Raw genomic sequence first — 20,707 nt, forward strand, 5'->3', positions numbered from 1 at the left:
CTAGAGAGAGCCAGGAGAGAATGAATGGATATCTACAGCTGTATTTCAGAGAAAGGGGGAGATTCTAGGGAAGTCCCAGAGACCTGAATTGGGGGAAGCTCAGAAGTCAATATATGGGTGATTTTAGCTGAGACCACTGTGGGGATATGGAACCAAAGAAGTCACATCCTGTAGCCCAGGACCCCTAGTAGAAGGACAAGGACTAACCCACCCACAGAACTTGACATAAAATTCTGCCAAAAAGAAATACAGGGACAAAGATGAATAGAGACTGAGGAATGGGCAAAACCAACAAGCAGCCCAACTGGAGGCCCAGTGCAGGCAAGCACCTATCTCACACTACTAATGATACTGCTATACTCATGGACAGGAGCCTAGCATAACTTGTTCTGAGAGGCCCTCCATCCACCAGCTGCCTGAAACAGATGTGAGATACGCACAGCAAAACATGGATGGAGTCGACTTTTGGGAAGAGTTGGTGGAAGGATTGAAGGCAATGGAGGGGTAGGAACCCACAGGAAGACATACAGAGTCAATTCAACTCAAACCCTTGGGGGTTTTCAAAGACTGAGCCACCAACCAAAGAGCATACACAGCTAGACTGAGACCCTTACATGTATAGCAGAAGGGCAGCCGTCTCCCAACAACTGGAGCGGGAGAGGGAGCTGTTCCCAACACTGTTGCCTGTCTGTGGATCCTGGCCCCCTCAACTGGGCTGCTGCCTGTCTGGCCTCAGAGGGGAGAGAGAATGTGCCCAGCCCTGCAGAGACTTGATGCCAGGGGCAGGGGATGTCTAGGGTAGGGAACCTTCACAAAAAGAAGGGAGAGGGACTGAAGGAGGATTCTATGAGAAATAAAGGCAATTGATATAAAAATTAATTAATTAATTAATTAAAAAAATAGAAACAAAAAAACAAAAAAACAAAAAAAAAAAAAAATATATAAATAAAAAATCTTCTCCCCTGCAGGCTTCCATCACACCTAGTCCATCTTACCTAGCCGCCTAAGAGAGATCCAGAAGATGCTGCCACCTGTCATTCATTTTTGTTGAGTTTAACTGAATCTCAGAGGTTTTGTTTCGTAGTTTGGCTTTTAATCGCTTCCATTTGCTGGAGTTGGATTTTGTTCCTTTGGCCACAGCTCTCTTGATAATCCATAATAAAAGCAATCACAGAGGTCGAGGCATGTTCCCATGCATTCATCTGGCAAATAGAAATGCACTAATTACAACTTTTTACTGTTTGATAGAGTTTGGGCCCCAGGAACCGTAAAGTAGTACACTGTTCATGTGTGCAAGAATTAATATTGCCTATTGCTCCTGGTCACGTGGAGTCCGGAGTCTGGTCACACAGATTTTCAAGAAGGAACTGCAAAGAAGTTTTATTTACTTTAAAGGGCACCAGGTTGGTGTGATGGCATATGGCTAGAACCCCAGCACTGAGACGAGGAGGCAGGAAAATCAAGGAGCTCAAGATCTTCTCTAGGTGATGCTAGGAGTTTGAGATCATCCTGGAGCGCACAAGTCCCTTTTCTAAAATAAAACCAAAGATATATAGATAATAAAAAGAAAGGATCAGTGGGAGGACTTGAGGGTAAGGGCGTCCCAGTACTAATGGAGACTGAGTTTTAAGCCTGGCACCACAAAAGAGAACAAACCAAACAATAACAAAGGAATCTACATAGACACAAGAGCCTTGACTTGGGGAAGTTAACATTGAAGATCATATCAAGGTAAATTACCACAGCATACATAATGATTTGTAGCGTTATAGAATCGAGGAAATGAATAGCTAATACCAGGCCTAAGAGGATATTAAAACAGGCACACATGCATGCAATATCTATGACATCACCATATGTGTATATACATGAATGTGTGATATGCTTACTTATAAACTAGTTATAAAAGACTTTATTCATATAAAGTGTTAGCTATGGTATTTGTAGCAGAATACTTGAGTTCTTTATTTTAGAGGCATCATCTGCCATGCATGTGATGGCAAGTTAGTAGGTCTCACACCTTATTTATTCAGTTTCTGGTAGCCCTCTAAAAAACTAGTTAGCGATAAACAGGTATGTTATGGTCTGTTTGGAAGAGAGGTTAAAAACCATAAGATGATCCAGTTTTAGGATTAACTTTGTACCTTTTGTTACACAGCAGATAGAATCTCAGAAACAATAATGAGAAAATGTCTCCTCAGGTCAAACATAAATGAAGCCCAGAGTTTGATTTCTAGAAACCCATGTAACAGCAACCTTGTATGAATTCCTAGGTGCCAAGAAGAAACAGGATCTCTCTACAGACAAGCATGGCTAGCTGAATATATGAGCTAAGGGTATTGTAGAATAACTGGACCACACCTGTGGAACCTCCTGAGATTATGTTATTTATTAAAGAAAATACTCTGTTTCTAGTTGTGGTGTGTGGGTTACCCTTAATGCACATCTTTAATCACAAACAACGGCCAAAGTTAGTTTGTAAAAAAGGAAGCAGCCATGTTTGAAAGTGATGTCTAACTGAGTGCCAGGCAAAATGATGAGTCAGAGAGATTTGACAGAATAGGATATGCCCAACTCTCTATGAGAAACAGAGAGAAGAAAGGGAAGCTACTTGAGGGGCCATGAAGACAGGAAAGAGGGCAGTTTACCAGGACGGTTTTACAGTGAGACAGGTTGTAGAGTAAAGGAACACTAGACAGATAAAGAGCAGAATGAGCCAAATGAGAAGGAACCAGGAGATTAGAACAGGTTGCCAATGTTAGTTTAAGGCCAAGCTGATAATTCACCAAAATGCCAAGAGAGAAGCCAGATTGAACTAGTATGAGAGACGTTCTGAGTCAGAACAGCTGGCTGAACCAGCTCAGCTTGATTCCTCAGGAAAAGAATAAGAAAAGGGTAATTTATTCAGCAGCAAGTCCTAGAGAGGTGGAAAACATCCCAGGACCAGATAACCAGGTTAGAGATAGGGAGGCTGAGGACTAGGCCTAGGTTAGCAGACAGAGGTAGTAAGTTTTCAGGTCAGCAATTATATAGGGTGGGTAAAAGATATTTCAACAAATGGTAACCAACCCAAGATACCTAGCTCATTGAGAAACAACTAACTTCAACCTCTGGGCTTCTATAAACCCTACACTTCACACAGGTTCACATAAGTAGGTGTGTCACCAAAATGCAAAACGCCCCTCTAAAAACCACGTATTTAAGGAAAAGGGCCTGAAAGAAGACGGCAGGTGAGGCTCCATTTACTTATGCTTGAGTGCCCTGGGCACGCTTTTAGGACTTCCTAGGACCCTGGCTTCATCTAATTCCTACGTGGTTATTTCTCCAAATACACGGAGTCCAAAAACCAAAACATTGAATGCCTTTTATTTATATTTTAACATTTTATCACAAAATCGAATGATTTCATTTGAGAATGTTGATTTCAACAGAACTATCCTAAGTTTTAAAATGCAATTTCTAGTAAAACCGTCCTCTTGGGTTGTTTAAAATTAAACTGGTTCGTGTTGGGATGCCACGGACAATAAGTTACCCTCCTAGTAATCTGTCACTTTTTTCCTTACACTGTCAAAAAACACTGAGCTCCTCTTTAATACCCTTGCAATGCTTCATAATTTAAGAAAGATGAGACAGGACGGCCTTTTTAGTCTCGAAGGACATTTTTGCAGAGACAACCAGGTGAGATTAATATTTCAAAAGTGTTACTTTTTTCTTTTCTACCTGCAGGCACAGGGGTTAAAACCAAGACTTATATATGCTAAAAGATGCACTTCACTATTAAGCTATGATTCTCAGTACCACCCTACCTCTTTTGGTTTTACTTTATTATGGAATAGGCTTACTGTTGTTGCCTGGCAATAGCTTTGTACCTGATTTGTAGCCCAGGAAGACCTTTAACATACGAGATATTTCTGCCTCAGGCTGACAAGTAGCTAAGATGACATAACAAAACCCACTCAGGCTGACCTGTCAAAGAGCATTCTGATATCTCATTAAATACTTGTACAATAAAGCCATCCATTAGAGCGACTAGACTTTTAGCAAATTACAAATTATAGCTGTATCTTATTGCCAGAAGAATATGGTTTTCATCATTTCAAAATAAACATTCAGAGTTTATATAGTAAAAAATCAATGAGAATATAAACACAATTCTGAACCAAAGAATTATTCTTTTAGCAAATTCTATTATGGTAACGAAACATTGGTCCTCCTCAGTGCAATATTCTTTAAAACACCTAGCAACCAGCAAAGCCCTCATTGTTAGATGTGCAAATGAACAAAACCTGTATTGTCTTGGTCTAGAGGTAAGGATTTTTATATCAAATAAATTGATTACTCATGATTTTCCATTTTATAGAAAACTAATAAAGTCACAATGCTATGTTGGCTTTGAGAAATGGTTTCTCCTCATGGTGCAGCATTGGAGTATGACAATTTTCCTAATGACGCTTGTGTTTTTCAGTTGAATAAAATCATCATCTCTGAGGTCCAGAACAGGAACTGAATGTTGATGAGTTTGAGCCGACGCTGCTGTGGATGCAGGGTTTGAGAGTGCACGACAAGACAGACAAATGTCTATGGTCTCCTGAGGTTTACAGCTCTTGATAGATTTTCCTCCAGACAGATGGCAAAGCCAGGTGAACATGAAAATCACACTGCATACATGTGCGAGAGCAGGCTACCACTTACGTATGCTTGACGTGATCACTGCGTCCCCTAATGTAGAAACTTTACTGAAAACACACACAAATAAACTCTGGTAAAATCATGAGTCAGTTTAGTGAGTCCTGCAGTATAGATAGGAAATATGTCCTGACAAAAACAAGCCCACAGTGACCTAAGAATGCACAGACTATTGAGTTAGCACAGGAACCAGGGATTCCCAGGGAAGGCCTGTCATCTCATTGCTGAGGGCCTACATTGAACATATTTTCTAGAAATTCTCAGCTTCAATCTCCAGAATCTCTTCCCTGATCTCCTGCAGTAATATCTCTCTCTCTCTCTCTCTCTCTCGCTATCTCTCTCTCTCCCTCTCTCTCTCTCTCACCCCACAGGGTCAAAATGAGAGAAAAAGTGGTTTGTGTAAATGATTCCTCTGGGACAAAGGGCTGAGTGTTCCTCACAAACTAAACCCACCCGTACTCGCCTTTCCACACAGGTCTGCTGTGCATGGGCAGTTGAGGCTTCAAGTACATAGGCCTGGTGGGGGAAATGATGGAATAGGCGCTAGGTTCAAAGCACAGGAGAGCACTGGGAACAAGGTAAGCCCAGGGCTGCCTCACACACTCTCACTTCTTGAGTTCTTTCTATCATCTCTTCGATGAGGATGTCCCTGCATTCTGAGAGACTTCTCGCTCCATCGTCAGCCACCAGACAGCTCCTTGTCTCTTTCACTGAAGACAGCCCACTGCTCAGGCGCCAGCCCACCTGGCTGTCAGGTCTTTAGGGAGACCTGGGGAAAGTTTAGAAGAGGGATGGTTGCATGCAAAGGACACACAACTGGAGAGTGACTCACACCCCGAGTGGAGGAAAGAGTGAGCTGAGCGGCAAAGACATGTGCATTCCTGTAGGCCACTGTTTCCTAAATATAGGATTTGGCTAGAAACGAACAAAACTCGAGCAAAAGAGAGACTGTGTAGCATCAGACCAATGCATGTACTGCTCTTGTAGAGAGCCCAGGTTTGCCTCATATCATCCACAGCAGTGATGGCTCACTACCCTCTGTAGCTCTAGTTCTGGGGATCTACCATGTCTTGGCACTCCCCGCACAGCACCAGGAAAACACATGGTGGTGTTTCTCATCCATTCGCCAAAGCAGTCATTCAGCAAATACCCAAATAAATAAAATGTTTAGATGTTTGGTATCTTGTTTTTATAATACAAACGTAGCAGCGACAGAATGGAATAGAGGAGGAAACAAGTCAGCTGAGTCTCCTGCATCTGGATGAGGCTGATGAGGGGTTTTCTAAGAGCATCGTAAGAACAGTAGATGATCCCTGGTCCAGCCTTGCCTCTGATCATATGTACTACATATTTCCACAAGACATTATAATTCCTTTTCAATTCTTTCGTCTTTCTGCATTACTTTCTTGCCAGCAGGTAGCCTAACCTTTTGGGAACATAACCAAACTTCCTATTAAACTTGTACAGAAACATGGGATATTTTTAAAATGTAAAATGAGCATATGCAAGCTTCTGGTGTTCTGAGAGCTGGAATCACAGGTTGTGTCCTTTGTGACAATGTTTCATTTAAAAGCCAACGCTAAACCATATATCCACAACTCAATCTTTTCTGACTGCCGAGAGCCTCATATCACAGAGTGCATGGGTTCATATGCCCATTCATCTAATTGTAGGACAATCCTGCTGATTCTAATCCTGATTCCTAGGGAAAATGCCACACAGGCTCGTGGAAGTGTTCCCCACAGATAGAGGCATTCATTCCTTTCAGGTATATCCCCTAAGAGTACAATCACTGGTAAAGATCCTTTGAGTTAGTGAGATTATAGGAAGTGAAAACCACCATACTAATAAATTGTTTTAAAATGTATTTTAAATTAACTTTTAAGTTATGGGAATAAAAACTGTTTCTAAAGATGCCCTATGCTTCTTGGGTTACTGATTGGCCTCTAACAGTGATTAAGTGGACAACATTTAAGTTCCCAGAGAACCCTCATTTGCCCACATGATTTTCTGAGACGAGTTGGGTATCAGGTAACACCTTTCACAAGACCAACCCTTGCAGAGAGATGAGGTATCATCTGACAGGAGGCCGCCTAGCCTCACCACAGCTTTTGGAGAGAACGCCCATCAGAAGTTCCTCCTTTGAAATTCAATTGTGCCTATTTACTGCAAGTATTTCGCGAGTATCATGGCTGACGTGGAACTGGGGTTACCATTTATGTAACTCTCGTTTACCACTTGGCTCCTTTCAGGCAGAAATGATTCATAGAGGAGATGGAGGTGGTAGGTAGCTCATTTCAGGAGGGAGGGTGTTAATTGGGCAGCATCAGCTAAAAATGTTCTGTAGAGAAATCCCACCTCCCCAAGTCCCTCTCCAGACCATGCTATATAGCACGACTCAGTAAGTCACAGAGAGATTGGCTCTTCTGGAATACTAACACTGTGAATTCATCCATCAATCACCTACCATCCTACAGGTAGGTGGTGGCTGCACGAAACCTAGGTTCAATTGATGTCAGGCGGAAACCCCAGGACTGCGCAAGGCGTACTCTCATCTGAAAGGAAAAGAAACCTCTGAGAGTTTAGTCATGGTCCCTCCTGAGTCTTCCTCTGTGCATGCTGGCCACTGAACCAACAAGAGGTTGCTAGGGCTCCTCCTTCACCTTCAAACATCCACGAGAGAGTGTGGTCACAGGATGCGACGAAATTGACCATTTCTTAAGAGTTGGAAATGCGAGTGAATTAGGAGAGGTGTTTCAGCAATCGAAGTCATTAATTAGGTCGAAGCAGCTGAGTTCTTTGATTACAGGTTGCATGTGCTCGCAGCAGGAACGATCGCGATGTCCAGGAGGCAGCTTTAAGAGACTCTCGCCAGTCTCCACTCCTCTGTCACATGGAAAACAGAGACAAGTATTTACTCATCTTCTGTGAGCCTTCCCTCTTCCTGTTCGATATTGCATCTTCTCCAAAACACTAGTATTTAGTATTTGTAACAACCACCTTTCCTGCATGTCAAGTGCTGTACTATGTCTACTCCAGGATGTGGGGTGTGGACAGGAAGACACAGGCAAGAAAAAATCCTAGAAGGGCTGTCCACTACAGGTTTGACAAGGCCCAGGGTAGTTTGATTTTTTTTTCTCCTAGCAATTCAGTAACTAGTATGTTTCTAGGAGCCGCTGAACAAGCATCCTTCCTGGGTTTCACAACATGAAGAAGATACTGTTTCATTTGTTTACCGTGGATCTAGACTGAAAAAACTCCAAATATGTGGGGCTGGCAAGCATTGCAAAAGCCAGAGCCCAAAAACTCTTTTTTGCAGAAATATAAATTGAAGGGAGTGCATTTGATGTTGCTTATAAACTGAATATCAAGCTTGGCATATAAGGAACTATTTCTTTTGGACTTGCTGAAAACTGAAATTTACCAGCTCAGTACACATAGCCACAGTTTCAAACGTACAGCTACCGTATTTTGCTCCAGAGTGAGACAGCTGAACAGGAAGTACATTTTTCCCAATGGTCATTTTTTATCAAGACACTGTGTGTAAACAGGAACGTGTGCACACATACACACACACATACACACACAAATGCATATAGTGCAGTTTATATATTTATGCATTACACAGCTAGAATCAACACACATGGTCCATATAACCACAGAGGAAGAATAAAATATAATCCAAAACTGAGCTACAGCAGATCCCTGGGGCTAAGCTCTTGTCCCTCTCTGCTTTGATTCTGATGCTCCAAAAGCATCTACCGAAGCTTCCTCAACTGTGTCTGTGGACCCGTTATCTATTTACTTCACTTCATTAGTTTCCAAAAGGAGCCAAGCATGTTGTCTCTTTAGCTGCATAACGCCATCTGTGTTCCTGTTGAGTTTGTCGACTTTGAGGAGGAGCCAACAGGCTTGTTTTCCGTTGTGGTTTCACAATTGATAGAAGTTAGTTGAAAATGACAAACTCAAGACTGCATTGCTAGGCCCTCGCTGCCCTCCTCCAGAATTATTACATCCTGCACCTGGACAGACCCAAAGCTACCTTCTCTCACACTGGGTTTAGTTAATCGAAACGACTGGACTTAAACAGGGAAATCACAGAAGAAGTTCTTACATTTCCTGCAAGAGCTTGGCAAGAGGAAGATTTAGAAGCAATGCTCTATCTACTTCTTTTTCCTGTCTAGTCTGCTCACAACAGTGTATAAACTCCTTGAGCTGTGATTTCACGTACAGCACCACGCAAGCTGTATTTTCAAACAGATATATCTAAGTCTAAAGGGCAAGCTTAGAAACATATGAGTGTCCTGAATTTAATTAGTAATATTGGCACATCATGGCACAATTACACACCCACCCAAATGAGAAACCATCACATGGCCATCATTTTCTTCATCTCCAAATGTGGTGTAATTTGGCAATGTTTCCATCCCTCATTGGAACCCTAAGTATTAGGACACACAGGAGGACATGGCCCCCACTACTCCCTTCATAGACAAGTTAACGAGCTGTTGCCAGAGTGGCACTGGTTTGTCCAAAGAAATGGCCTTGGGACCTGGGTGCCGCCAAAGTCTTTGGATAAACCACAACCAATCAGGAAAAAACCAGACATCCCATGACGGCACATAACCAGGAGGAAAACAGGGGAATGCAGGACTTGAAAAACTGAGGCTCCATCATCGCTCAAAAAACTTCACAGGATTGTGGGACGAAAGAAAATAGGTAAGAAACCAGAAGAGAAAGTCCCTTCTCACCACAGAAGAGGCTCCATGCGGTCAAGGTCCCCAACAAGGCATGCTGGGAAGGTTCTGAGAATTGCGATCTGAAGACATCTCTTGAAAGCCTTTGTGAGAAGTGAGTCTGGGTCTGGTTTATTTCACTGAGTTAATGAAACTATTAGAGGGGAATTGCACAGATGTCTCCTAGAGGATGATGAGTAGGGAGGCAGGAGAGATAGCCAGCAGTTGCACTAAGACCCCACAGAGGATCTGCCTGGTCTCAGCACCCACAGGGCAGCTCAAGATCAGCCACTCCATTTCCTTAGGATCTGATGGTCTTTTCTCCTTGTGTGATGCTACATGTGCACGTGGATGTACACACTCATGCAGATATACATACATGCAAAATAACCACGTAACATACATAGATCAGAGAAGACTGCTCACGATAGTGTCAACAGTCTTCCTCTCTGAAAAGGAAGAAAAAGTAAGGTTTAGGGAGGAAGAAAGAAGGAAGGAAAGAAGGAGTAGGTCATAGAGGTAAAATGGTCATAATTTTTTCATTATTAGTACCTACCAAATGCCTTTTGTTTATACTTTCATATGACTGTATGTTATAACATGGTTATTGTGGTAATGTCTACATGGTTATGGGCCTCAGAAAATAATCTGTGATGATTCTACCTGAATAACCCCAAGATAGGCCTCCCTCCTGTGTAATGAGAATACAGCATTCCACGAGAAGTGGCCATCATGTTATAGTATAATATGTTGGTAAGGGCACATTTTTTGATGCCCTTTCAAAGGAAAATCCACAGGGATTGCTGAAACATCATTCTAAGAAAGCGAGTGAATATTCTTTATCTATGATGAGCAGTCTGGCTTAGAATAAGCATTTGGAGGAAAAATGTCAAGAAACACATTTGTTTTGGTTAAAATAAGCTTGCTTAAGGGAAGGCCTCTCAAACTCAAGGAAGGTTCTGGAAGCAAGACATGGGTTCATATGCCATCAACTGGGAAGGAGAACCAGAAGAGATAGCAGGCAGAGTGGTTGCCACAGATATAAAATATGGACTTCAGGCAGAGTCCCCTTCAGTCAACTGCCTCTAACACCCACATCTCCAGCATTTCCACCTTCTGCTTCAACCTTATCAATGACATATATGTTATCTGTATGATTAATCTACCTTCTCCACCCCTCAATTCAAGCATCAAATTTATACATTCCAGCATTTTCCCTAGCCAGTCCATACATAAAGACACATTGCTTTTTATCTGTCTAAGGCAGACTTTTCTTCATAACTATATGTAGAACTTTCTGAAAAAGACTTTACTGAAAGTAATAAAAAATCAGTGGCAATATTCATTACAGCCTATATTCACAGCCACTGCCATGACCACTGAACAATGTGTTACAGCTTCAGTGCCAGGCAAGGTACTCAGGTGTGTTACAGTTCACAAGAAAAGGACAAAGGCCCAGGGCGTAAGCAGACTTTCTGCAGTGTCAGGCATGGAATTTTAGGGTGTGTTGCAGCCTGCAGTGCTGTAGTATGAACCTAGGTGGGCTTACAGCCTGCAGGTGGCAGGCATGGAACTCAGGTGTGTTGCAGCCTGCAGTGTGGCAGGCATGGTACTCAGATGTAATTCTAAAAGGAAGATACAGCTCTGTGAGCACAGATATAGGTTTCTAGGCAGCCAAAGCAGTCTTCACTGCAAACCTTTATTGATGCTTTTTTGTCTATAATGATTTCTGTTGCCTTTGTATCAGTTCCTTCCATTCAAAGCTCAGTTATAATCATGTTTATACCACATACAGAGAAAGGTATTTAATAATGATGTAAACTTAATAATTCTCATAATCTATGAATTAATTAAAGAATGACTATATACTCTTCAATAAAAGTCAAACTATTCTAGAACTGGAATTTAAACTAAAACAATATTTCCATGTTTAAAAAATGCAGAACATAGTACCATTGTTCTTTCCAGCTAAAAAAGCTCATACCCAGAAGGCACACAGTCTGAAAACAGCCAGAGAAGCAAAGCTTCAGTAGATGAATCTATGTATAATGTGATGATACAGAAATATTCTTATTCACAATATTCTGCAATAAAGCCAGGTTCCTCTTATCCATGAGTCACAGGGTGGGTCCAGGTATGGACTCAAGCCTGTCTCGGCATCATGGAGCACCTCTAGCTCCCTACCAAGGAGAGCCATTTCCTCATTCAGACTTCAGCTTACCCAGTGACAAAGCTCTTCCCACTGTTCTTGCAGCAGAAGCCCAGCACGCTCCCTCAGATGGAGATAAAACCTGCACTGAGATGGACAGCCAGGCCCCGCAGCAGCACTAGCCTGGGTTGTGTCATCTGTCCACCTCCCAAACCGTATTTTCCAGTTCCAAAGAAGAGCTATTCATGAACCCCCACACTTATCTACTCTCAACCCTCGAGGGGGCCTTGGTGACCTCACCTCACTGGCATTCTTTCACAAACTCTTCCGAACACCACACTTGAGCTCCCTCATTTGGTAGAATCTTCATATACATGCAGAGCCCACCATGTTCTCTGATAAAATACCATGAGTCTCGTTTAGTTTTCCACCACATCCCTTGGGCTTCCCAGGACAGGAGTTTGTTATTTGTTGTTTTGTTTTCCAAATCCAGTTTGCTTTCAAGCCCATGGCTGGGTTCTTATTCAAACATGTATCATCCCACAACCTGAGACTACTTAACACGCCCTAAACTGATTGGCTCAATCCACCCACTGGTTTTGTCCGCATTCCTGATCACACTAATGAACTATTTAAAAGTTTAACTCTGACCTTTAAATGCTGGAGCTGACTTCTTCTGTGACACATATCCACTATGAATATCACCTAGTCAGGCTTCCTGTATTCAAAATAATCTACTAAGGCCACACATTCTGTAGGATCAGAGATTGATCAGTTATTGTTGCGGACCTGTCTTTTGGGGGTATTATTTAAAGAAACCCAATGTGGAACGAGTGAGCTTCCTGTCATGTTTTGACAAGTGACCAAGTTCTGTAATTTCAGGCCATTCTCGCTCTTGACAGCCAGCTGTTTTCTTAGATTCCAGGGTCGTTTTAGTGCATGAATGGAGAATTTTATACTATTTTTTTCTTCTGCTCTTCGTGGTTCTCCACAACAGAGACAGGTAAGTTTCTAAAGGCGAGAGTACTACGGACTATTCACATTTCAGGGTACTTCAGGCAAAACAAGGTTTAGCTCTGAAATTTTCGGTAATTGCTTGTTACAAGGAGGTGATTTGGAGAACATACGAAGTTGTGGTGGAAAGATATTTCCAATTCCAAACTCAAAAGCAGGATGCTTGTCCATGTTTAGAAGACAATGGGTCCCCCAAAATAAGAATAACTCAACAAAAGACCATAAAATCTATCTGGGTTAATAAATATGTACATCTTTTGCTCGTACCTTTTGAAATAGATTAAATTAAGAAGTATAAGGGACCTTACTGTTGTATATCTATAAGCCCAAGCTTCCTCAAAGAACTCAGATATCACATTTGGTACTGCCTATAATCCCAGAATTATTTCTAAAGGTTAAATATGGGGGGATTCTATGAGCTTGAGGGCAGCTCCGATTCAATATAAATGAAACAAAATACACACATGTACACACACACACACACACACACACACATGCATGCACACAAATAATACTACCATTCAAACTGGGCCTCTGGTCATACCTGCACATTGAAGTACAAGTAGTGGCTAAAATATAGTCTCTAAATTTAGACAACAACTGTCAGTTATTAACTGAACATTAATGTTATTCTAGAATCTTCCATATTCTCAGGCTGGCATATCCTATATGATCCCCACGGGCTTGTGTCATGCCATATGAGATAAGCAACCGGCATAAGGGACGTGGGGAGGTGACCTGGGTACCCATGCCCATGCCAGACGGTTCACTTAATAAATTAATAACATTTATTTGGGGAAAACTAACCTTCTCAAATGTTCCTAGCCTCATAATTCTTTCTGGGGGTAGACTTCGCGTCAGCATCTCCCAGTCTTGAACTCAGAGTCTCCTGCCTTTGTATTCCTTCAAATGCCACCACACTAGTCAACCTTCGATGCATCTTAGTGCAATTCACGAGATGTATATTTCATTCATCATCTTCAGGGCACTGTGTATCACCTTTAACTTTCTAATGCTGCTTTGTTTCTTTAACTTTCCAAAGAGTATCTTCGAATTTTTAGCCAGTGAGCATCAGACTTAAAAAGATGGAAGCAAGAATACTGTGAAACACAGGAAAGAAAAAGGATTTGTGAAGGCGCCATGCTACCAGCATAATATTTGCGTCAGAAGTGCCGTTTGTATGGTCCTACTACGTGCACAGGTAGTGTGCACGACCAATCTTACAGCCACTAAATCATGCTGGCCTGATACTGTTGGTTCAGGAGGTCTGTACTGCTGATTGCTTCCCAGTACGTATTAGAGGCGTGATCATAATTAAGATTAGATGGTGAACAAGTAGTTCTGGCGGTCAACCTGGAAGGACTTAAGGATTGGGTGACTTTGCTTGATAGAGACTTTACAAGCTCTCAGTATGAGAGTGGATATAGCAGGTAAGGAGGTATGTTCCTCTGCCACAGTCTGGGTAGATTTTCAAGGTACCAACCTTGTCCTTTCTTCCTATAAATAGACTTTATTAGAATGGGATTCGCCAATGTAGGTGTTTCTTGACTCAGCTTTTTAACATATCTTTTATGCTGTCTTAAACTTTTCATTTGCTTCGAAGTAATCCATAAACTGCAAGCCATTAAATCAGCAAAGGAAGTTTCATCACAGTGTGGGTACCCTAATGGGCCTCTAGACCTTATCTGCCTCGGAGTCTCCTAGATATGACCTCGTATGGCAGAAGCACGGATAAGGCAATGAGTGTCTCTGTTGTCTAGTCATTGCATCTTTGCACTGCATCTGGTTTCAAGGTGGGGAGTTCTCTATGGTGGTCAGAGGCTGAGATAGCCTCTTCTTGAACGCATGGAGCTCCAGAGAATCAAAGGCTATCCCTTTCACAATTTTCTTCTGAAGTCCCGTCATTGAGTGAGAAATAAATTGCATACTATAGAAATTGCTAAAAAATATAAAATAAAATAAAGAAAACAAATATTCTTTTTAATTAGGATGTAATTACAACACGGAATTGTGGAAGGCAAGGTTCATGCTCACTGCCATTTTGAACCTTTGTCAATGAAGAGCTCAGTTCAACTTGACTTCATATCAACAGCCGTTTGTGCTCCAGCCATTTGAGAAAATGAAGTAACCATACGTTGAAGAGCTTGTAAGCAATGTCTATCAGTACCTGAAGGCTACAGTAAAAACCAAAGAACTTTTAATGGATACTTGGACATGTAGTATTTAAAAGAGTCTGATCAAATACCAAACAGAGGTGGAAAATCAGTTCTCTCTCTCTCCAATTCACATGAGCATTGAGTATCTACATGCTCCCAAATGTACTATGGCTGCATGACAAGATGAGACAAATGAATTGTTTTAGAATCTGAATGAAGTGGGAGTAAGAAAAAGACAGGAATGCAAAATGATATAACCTCAACTCTGATTCACTCTGATATAGATATGAGCCACCCATGATGAGGCATCAGGAGGGCAAACACACACGAGAACCATACAGGCGCCACAAGACGGTATGTCTGTCTTGGCTTTACCTGCTCGCTGAAATGTGTCTGGGAGAATTAAAAGGCATGAACACCCAGTCACTGAGACCTGGAAGAAGATTCACCAGGACACATGAGACATTGAAAGTACAGGATATAGGCAGAGAGGCAGCCTGGAGGTGAAGGATCCCTGAGGAAGATAAAGGAAAATTATAGTTTGGTGCCAATTTGGAACAGACATACCAAATTAAATGGAGGCTACGTTTTGGGAACGTGTAAACCCAGGATGGTGGTTCAAGGAAGATTTCAATGTTTGTTACTATAGCTAATCTACCTCAAGTTTTAATGGCACATTTACTTATCATTGTCCAATTTTTACATATATATATATATATATATATATATATATATATATATATATATAGGAATGTGAGAGGAACCACACCGAATGTTGATCTTACAGAGCATTACTTGTAAGTTATCTCCTCATCAGGCACGCTAGTGAGTGCCAGACAGGCATTGAGTTAGCTGAACATACCCTGTTTTGTCTAATTCTCCCATAATATGGTTGCAAAGTTGTCTCATTCTTGACCACCATGGTCCCAGTACTCAGACCAAGCCTCCCAGAGGTACATATCTCCACCTAATGCCCTACAGAACTCTAAAGACAATTAGTTTAACAGCTAGAATTACGTTGAACAACACGGTACCCAAAACCTGCTTCCCCTTGCTTTCCCTTAGCTCCTTTTGTCACCTGGGCTATCGTGCTTCAGCCCTCCCTACTTCCTCGCCCTGACATTTAGGCAATCCATAGGTAAGACTACTCCAGACGCTTTAGATATAAATTCGCAAGCTTTCAAACTTAGTGTCTTTGTGTTACGTGGGAGCTCTGAAGGCAGGTTCTCATTTCACTGGAAACTTCCCTCCCTGGAACCCCAGAGCAGCATACAGTACACCTCCTTCTCTCTAGTTAGTACCAACAGGGGAACCCTGCAAACCAAACTATGAATGCTTTGTGTCTATGAGGTCTCAAACTCCCCTTCGTCTTACAACATTCTGTGATCCTTTTGCTTGCCAATGCTCAGTAGAAATGATTTGTAAGCAAATAATCTCTGGCTTTGACTTAACATTTTCAGTTAACCCAGCACATTGCCCTGAAGCTGCTGAATGTACAGCCGGTGCCTGCTCACAGATCCAACACCGAGGAAGTCATGCCTAAGGGCAAAATTGACATTAGAGAGCAGGCAAAAACATGGCTATTTTGGGAATGCATACTCAGAGCATTAGGCTAACAGCTAAAGACAGAGAATTATTATTACATTGGTGTAAAGATACATTAAAATAAGGTTGGGCAAACATGACACACGAGGCTTTCTTAGGCAAACAGAATGTAATGTATGATTCAAAGTTATATAAAAAAATCTTGACAAGAAAAGAATAGGGACTCTCCTCTCCAACACTGACTTGGATGGCGAAGCTAGCACTGAGCCCTCTCTTTCTGCATCTGTGATAAGGAACCATGTCCTGTTCTGCAAGCCGTCCATCAGACGTGTTTTATACATGAACTGGAAGCGGAGACAAACAAACCCAGTGACTCAGACTCCATGCATTCTTATGCCTTGGGACCTTCCAAATCCACATCATGAACTACATATATATATATGACTTCCACAGTCTCACCAGAGTGATTTACAGTGCTTTAAATCCTTGTCTGACAACAGTATTACTACAAATGCACTCAAGCACATTATGTTACCAGTGAATTGTCTCCAAGCAAATATGGTACTTAATGCATGCTCAGTGGCATTCTTGATCTACTGTTTCCTATTCAGAAGGTCGTATATATATATTGCACAAGATCTCCCAAATGTGAACCCGAGGACTGTAGAACAATATTTGAAACAATATCTACTCAATTACTGTGAGTTATCTCTCCATTTAGATGGCACACCTTTGGTGATTTCAGTATATATAAAATGAGGGGCTGGGCATTTAGCTCAGTGGTAGAGCTCTTGCCTAGCAAGCACAAGGCCCTGGGTTCGGTCCCCAGCTCTGAGGATTATATATATATACACACACTATATATATATATATATATACATATATATATATATAGAGAGAGAGAGAGAGAGACATTTTGGGGGTACAATATTTTAAGGGTTCATGACATCAATAATGGCAACTACTGCCATTCAAGTGTCCGCGACTTCCTGGCATTCTTTTGACAAATCCTCACAATAGTCATATAGATGAGGTACAATTATACCCATTCTTAAAAGGAAAGTGCTATATGGTTTTCAGTGTGGCCTTATCTGAATTTAGAACACTCCATTTTTTTATAAGCACATAGTAATTATATAAAATCATGAGTTTCCTCATGAATTGTTCATATATTTACAACTACTGGACTAAGGACAAATTATAAATACTTTGGACATGAGAGACAGACGCTTATTAGAGGCCATGTGGATGAATCTCAATGTCCTTGGGTTCTCTCTGCCTGTGGCCAACGAAAGGACCTGAGATGCCTCTTGGAGACTTCCAGCCAATGGCAGCCTGCTTAGATAAACCAAGACAAATGAAGAGACTCATTCTGGGTTAGCTTCTTCCCCAGCTATAAAATATGAGATATCAATCTTTAAAACCATTCTAGCGTCTACAATTTAAGGAATGGGATCTGCTCTTTGAGTTTCTGCCGGGCTCTCTAAGGCTGTCACTTGCTTCAAGGCATTACATTGGCCATTAATCAGAATTAATCACCTGGACAGCCTTATTAGAGTTTAAATTACTGTTAGGGGGTTTTCCTGAAAGAGGAAGTGCTGAAAACTGGGAAACTTTTCCAGTTCGTGCAAGATAGGACAGAGTCTTCAGTAACAGAGGAGACGCACTGGAGGGCGGTGCTCGGGGATCTGTCACACTGTGCTTCTCCGAGAAACAGTGGGAGGAAACAGCACAGCTCCTGTGAGGGGACCCTAACTGGACTTACTTTCAACAGAAATGCCAGCTTTTTCTTCTGCTCCTCCAGATGCGTGCTGGCCGACTTCCACTTCTCTTGGATGTCTGTGAGCTCAGCCTGCAAGGCCGCCTCGGCGCCACTGTCAGCAGAGAGCAGGAGCTGCTTGCCAGCCTCCACTGTCAGGATGTAGCTCCCTTGTTGGCGCAGGAACACCTTCTCTTTGAACTGAAAGGGACCACAGCCTTTTAGTGTTTACTCCTCTCTTCGACAGTTCCCCCATTATAAGCACATTTAGATAACCGTATGCATTAGCCTGCAGCACACTTCACATGCTTGCATCCAACAAGAACATCTTAAATGACCCAAGTGGAAATGAAGGGGAAGTAGAATCTTGACATAATACGCACTCTGCTTATAAGACAAATGCCCAGAGATTAGAGGGTAGTATCCGTCTCAGCATGCATGCACACAGTAAGTCTCTCAAAGTGGTCAAGGCTCTTTGAGTCTTGAAAGACAGTACTAGGATGAGATGAGTATGACCAGGAGAAGGAGAAGGGATGTCTTCCTGAGCAGGTGGGAGGAGGGATGCATTGACCATATAAGATGAACGTTTTTCAGAAAATACAATGCACTTTTCCATGGCTGGAGTATGAAGTGCATGTCTCAGAATGGTATTGACAGCTTGCAAGGCAGTTTTTACATGTTATTTTATTTTATGCATGTGAACACCTTGAATGCATGTATCTCTGTACACTGGGTGCATACAGTGCCTGAGGAGACTAGAAGAGGGTGTCAAATGCCCTGGAACCAATGTTACAGGTGGTAGTGGCTGCTGTGTCGGTGCTGGAAATCAAACAGATTCAAACTTGGGTTCTTCAGAAGAGTAGTCAATGTTCCTATCTGCTGACCCATCTCTCTATTATACCTTTTATTACCCATACAGTGTGTTATGTAGCTCATTCTGATCTTGAACTTGTGATCATCTTGTCTTAGCATCCTAAGTATTGGCATTATAGAACTATGCTGCCACACCTAGGGATTTGGCTTTCCCACCATTAGAGTAGAGGAGCAATGTGTTTGATTATAGCAAAACTATTCATCTGAATGTGGTAAAACATGCACTGAAGAAGGCCCACACTATATGACGAGACAGTGATAGGCTGCTCGTCTATCTAGGCAAGAACTCTTGAGGTAGTAGCCTCAGGGACACGCATCTGCAAAACAGACTCTAGCACTAGGGAGTGCAGTGAAGAAGATAAACTCAAAGTGCAGATCACTCACTATCCTTGAGATCCTAGACTGGTTAGGTCTGTAAAGTGGCTAGAGCCTTTCCTAACTCCCCTGAAATGTGGAGAGAGTCTGGTCCAGAGTGTCACCGGCCTTCTATGCACACAGGTTCAAGTCTTAAAGGTGGCTGGCATATTTGAATCACAACCTTAGGAACCGAGCATGGAGCAGAAGATCCCAGTTCTTGCCCCTTCCCTATTGGGAGTGGGTAATTGATGCTATATGCAGATTTTTCTTGAAACTGAGAGGAAGAAGCGTCGGAGGAGTCCTTTAGAGAAAGAAAGGCCACAAACATAGGTAGACAGGTGCCAACTGTGCTGAGGGACCAGGTATATGTGATTAAACTCTCCCTAACCAACGCAAGTTGTCTTTCCACCCAAGCTGGGCTGCAAGGAACTGCTCTGGTACAAAGGAGAGGGATCTTTGGCATGGCTTCAAACTGCGCTATTCTCTTTCTTTCCATGGGAGCTCTGTAATCGCACTCACTTTGTATATATTTGAAGTTGAACTTTGAGAACGACTCGTTCTGATTTTCCAGGCCCTTCAGAGTCCAGGTTTATCACTGAAGACCACAAACACAGTGGACAGGTGTTATGCAGAGGTGCGTGGGACTGGTGCTTGCACCTCTTACCTTGCACTTCATCAAGAGTGTCTCACTTGTTGCAGTGGTATCACGCTTCTCAAGACCACCAGGGTAGATGAGACACTCAACCAACCATTTACTTAGAGCTTCTTCGCTATTTCATACACACTGTATAATCTGGCTGTCGAGATACTGCTGGCCCCTGCGAATTACCTCTCGTTATTGGTTACTGAGGAGTCAACTTCAGGCTGAACTCCTCATAGAGTAAGTTAAACAATTTTGATCGAGGGATATATAACCCATGGTCTTGGGTAGAGTCACAGATTGTGCCAGTATACATTTCCATAAAATGATATGCCCTGAGAAAATGGGATCTATGACAAACGATTTCAAATTAGTTGTAGGTCTGTTTTACAAGGATATAACTGCTAGACTGCCAGTCATCAAGTGAGTAAGCCAGTATCTGTAGAACAGATAAAAAGCAAATCTGTGGCAATTATCATGTACTCTTCTTGAAGATGAAGGTAGTATAAATTGTGCCTACAACAGAAAAGGGTGATATGAACCTGCCTGCTGCAAACTCCTCCCATGGTGAATCATAGCTACTTTGGAAAATCAAAATCAACCCACTTAAATTACACCATATTAAATTCCTTTATTAAAAATGTATCGCTAAACATTCTTAAATTTCTTCATATGATAATCTAATCTCAAGCAAATTATTGTGAGAAATTGCCATTGTCCTTCACATTTTAGGAACTTTTCTATGAAAAATAATTAGTCAACATGCAATACGTAAATTGAACGCATACTGAT

General features: G+C 41.9%; 1 protein-coding gene across 1 annotated transcript in view; it reads right to left on the reverse strand.

Moving 5' to 3' along the window:
* The window catches only part of LOC116893527 (nesprin-1-like), a 76,557-nt gene that overhangs the window by 47,932 nt on the left and 7,918 nt on the right, over nt 1-20,707 (reverse strand). Inside the window, exons 2-3 of the mRNA XM_032895253.1 lie at nt 17,860-18,246; nt 13,130-13,168 (exon numbers count right to left, since the gene is read on the reverse strand). Of these exons, the coding sequence (XP_032751144.1) occupies nt 13,130-13,168; nt 17,860-18,246 (426 nt within the window). The remainder of the gene's footprint in view (nt 1-13,129; nt 13,169-17,859; nt 18,247-20,707) is intronic.

The sequence above is a fragment of the Rattus rattus genome, chromosome 2, assembly GCF_011064425.1.
Source record: "Rattus rattus isolate New Zealand chromosome 2, Rrattus_CSIRO_v1, whole genome shotgun sequence".
Taxonomy (NCBI): Eukaryota; Metazoa; Chordata; class Mammalia; order Rodentia; family Muridae; genus Rattus; species Rattus rattus.